The sequence below is a fragment of the Colius striatus genome, chromosome 14 (assembly GCF_028858725.1).
Source record: "Colius striatus isolate bColStr4 chromosome 14, bColStr4.1.hap1, whole genome shotgun sequence".
Lineage (NCBI taxonomy): Eukaryota > Metazoa > Chordata > Aves > Coliiformes > Coliidae > Colius > Colius striatus.
In genome coordinates this window covers 2,164,048-2,167,233 of record NC_084772.1, presented here as the reverse complement: position 1 = coordinate 2,167,233, position 3,186 = coordinate 2,164,048, and the positions used below count along the sequence as shown (strand labels likewise).

The 3,186-nt window shown below is 61.9% G+C and overlaps 1 protein-coding gene across 1 annotated transcript in view; it reads right to left on the bottom strand.

Annotated features, from left to right (window-relative positions):
* Positions 1 to 2,570: 2,570 nt before the first annotated feature.
* The window catches only part of DOK4 (docking protein 4), a 13,835-nt gene continuing 13,219 nt past the window's right edge, over positions 2,571 to 3,186 (bottom strand). The window contains exon 8 of the mRNA XM_062007499.1: positions 2,571 to 2,856. Within this exon, the coding sequence (XP_061863483.1) occupies positions 2,732 to 2,856 (125 nt within the window). The 3' untranslated portion in view covers positions 2,571 to 2,731. The remainder of the gene's footprint in view (positions 2,857 to 3,186) is intronic.

The following is a 3,186-nucleotide window of genomic DNA, read 5'->3' as shown; positions in this document are numbered from 1 at the left end:
TCTCTGCTGCTCTTTGCTGTCTCCTGAGGAGACCAGACCCTCCTCCAGCAGGTAGCCCAGCACTTGCCTCTCCAGCTTTACATTTCAGGCAGCTGTCTGAGGCTGGGCTGCTCAGTGGGGTGTTGCAGGGGAGATGGATTATTTAAGCCTCCTTTGGAGCAGCCTGTGCCCTCTGTGCTGGATAATCCCAACCTTAGGGGCTGGGACAACCCACATGTGCCAGCGTGCCCACAGCCCCCAGCGAGGTGGCCACTTGGTGAGCACCCTGGCTCAAGCAGCTTGCCCATGGCACCCCCTCTGTCAGTGCCCAGCAGGACTTGGGATCAGCTTCTTGGTGACACTTCTGGAGAGATGTGCCTGGAAGGGAGGGGAAGTGGGACATGGGAAGGGCTCAGGGTGCTCATGCTGAACCCACTGCTGCTGTCCCATGCAGGGACAGTGTCTTGGCCATGGTACAGCTCCTCCAGACCAGTCCCTGTGGCCATCTCCCCTCCAGGCTGGCACATGAATCACCAGACTGGCACAATTCTGCAAGAGCAGGGAGCTGGAGCAGCTTGAAGGTCCTTCACATGGAGCCACCATGGCCCTGGCACATCCCTGGGGAGGGGGGGGACAGGCTGGTGCATCCTGTGTCACCCCTGGGCACTGGGTGCCAACTCACCTCCCTCTTCTCCCCTTGCCAGCAGCTTTAGGGCTTCACTGGACACATCCTGGCTGTGGCTGGAGGCTGCACAGAGCTGGGAGCATTAACAAATCTGCCTCCATCAGCATTTTCCTTCCCCAGCCCGTTGTGGATGGAACAGACAGACAGGAAGGGTGGGGAAGGGTGGTTTATTCATGGAGCAACTCCTTAAAAACAAAACCCCCAACGTTTTTGGTAATAGATGGGAAATCTTCACCAGAGGAGGTGTGTAGCCAGGGAAGGAGTGAGATCACAGCTCTCACACTCCCTCCCCCTGCCCTGTGCCATCCTTGCACCAGCCACAGCAACCCCCACACACAACCCTGACACACCACAGGTTCCCAAAGCGCAGCCCTGGAGCTTTCAGGGCAGAAATCAACCCAGTGGCCACCCCACCCCGGACTGAAAGGAGACTCCAAAGCAACACCGAGGTTTGCAGGGTGATAAAAAGATAGCCCTTGGAGAGGAGGTCAAGAAACAGGTCACCAAGGTCAGTTGCTTGTAGAGTTCAGCACACAGAGCCCAACTCCCCCAGGGCAGGAGGCAGCAGGGGGGCAGGAATGCTCTCTGCCCAGGGACTTCTTGTCTCCACAGAGCTGCCCCTTGAGAGACAGATGCTACTGGCCAAAATGAGCCCCTGGGTTGCCCACCAGCAGCTAAAGCAGAGGCACAGCCAGGGAGGGAGGCTGTGGGTGCAGGATGGGTGCTGGGGTGGGCTCTGCCTGGCTGTGGGTGCAGGATGGGTGCTGAGGTGGGCTGTGGGTGCAGGATGGGTGCTGAGGTGGGCTGTGGGTGCAGGAGGGGTACTGGGGTGGGCTCTGCCTGGCTGTGGGTGCAGGAGGGGTGATGGGGTGGGCTGTGGGTGCAGGAGGGGTGATGGGGTGGGCTCTGCCTGGCTCTGGGTGCGGGAGGGGTGCTGGGGTGGGCTGTGGGTGCAGGATGGGTGCTGGGGTGGGCTCTGCCTGGCTGTGGGTGCAGGAAGGGTGCTGGGATGGGCTCTGCCTGGCTGTGGGTGCAGGAGGGGTGCTGGGGTGGGCTCTGCCTGGCTGTGGGTGCAGGATGGGTGCTGGGATGGGCTCTGCCTGGCTGTGGGTGCAGGATGGGTGCTGGGATGGGCTCTGCCTGGCTGTGGGTGCAGGATGGGTGCTGGGGTGGGCTCTGCCTGGCTGTGGGTGCAGGAGGGGTGCTGGGATGGGCTCTGCCTGGCTGTAGGTGCAGGAGGGGTGCTGGGGTGGGCTGTGGGTGCAGGAGGGGTGATGGGGTGGGCTCTGCCTGGCTGTGGGTGCAGGAGGGGTGCTGGGGTGGGCTGTGGGTGCAGGATGGGTGCTGGGGTGGGCTCTGCCTGGCTGTGGGTGCAGGAGGGGTGGTGGGGTGGGCTCTGCCTGGCTGTGGGTGCAGGAGGGGTGCTGGAGTGGGCTCTGCCTGGCTGTGGGTGCAGGAGGGGTGCTGGGGTGGGCTCTGCCTGGCTGTAGGTGCAGGATGGGTGCTGGGGTGGGCTGTGGGTGCAGGATGGGTGCTGGGGTGGGCTCTGCCTGGCTGCTCTTGTGACCCCCCTGGGATGAAAACCAGTTTCTCCTGAGACATCCCATTTCTACAGCGAGTGTTTAAGCAGCTTTTGAGAAGTGCAAATAGCAGCCCAGGGCTGTGGGGGTGTCCCCAGGAGCCCCTCAGACTTCACAGCCAGGGGCAGGTGTTGATGTCCAGCACCTCCAGCCGCATCCTCTTGGCAGGACAACACCACTCACCCTTCCCCTCCCTCACAGCCCCAGTGCCTGGCACCCTCCCCCCGTCACTCCCCATGTCACACACACCTCTGAGGGCTCCTGGGCTGCCAGGAAGCTCAGACTGACGGCAGAAGGAACAAAAGCAATCTCTTAGCAGAGGGACATTGAGCACGTTTGGTGTATTTGTGTGGTGGGGGCTGAGCCCAGGGCCCAGCGCTGCCCACCGCGGCTGCCACGCGCCATGCCCAGCTCACACGGAGGGGCTGGTCCTGGGCACCCCTCAGGGAACAAAGGGGACCCCCCCAGTCCCCCCAGCCCCAGCAGCTCACGGGGACGATGTGGGCTCCCTGCCCCCGGGCTGGGCACTTCTGCACGACTTTGGCTTCAGCAAGATGAACTTGTTGAGGAGGTCGGTGTCCGAGCTGGCCTGGGCACCCGAGTATGGCTCCCCTGGGCAGGGACACAGGGTGGCATTGGGACACACACTCACACATGCAGAGACAGAGAGGCAGAGACACACACACACACACACACACAGGCTCACACAGGCTCACACAGACACACACACAGACACACACACAGACACACACAGACACACACACAGACACACACACAGGCTCACACAGGCTCACACAGACACACACACAGACACACACACAGACACACACAGACACACACAGACACACACACAGGCTCACACAGGCTCACACAGGCTCACACAGGCTCACACAGGCTCACACACAGACACACACACAGACACACACAGACACACACAGACAC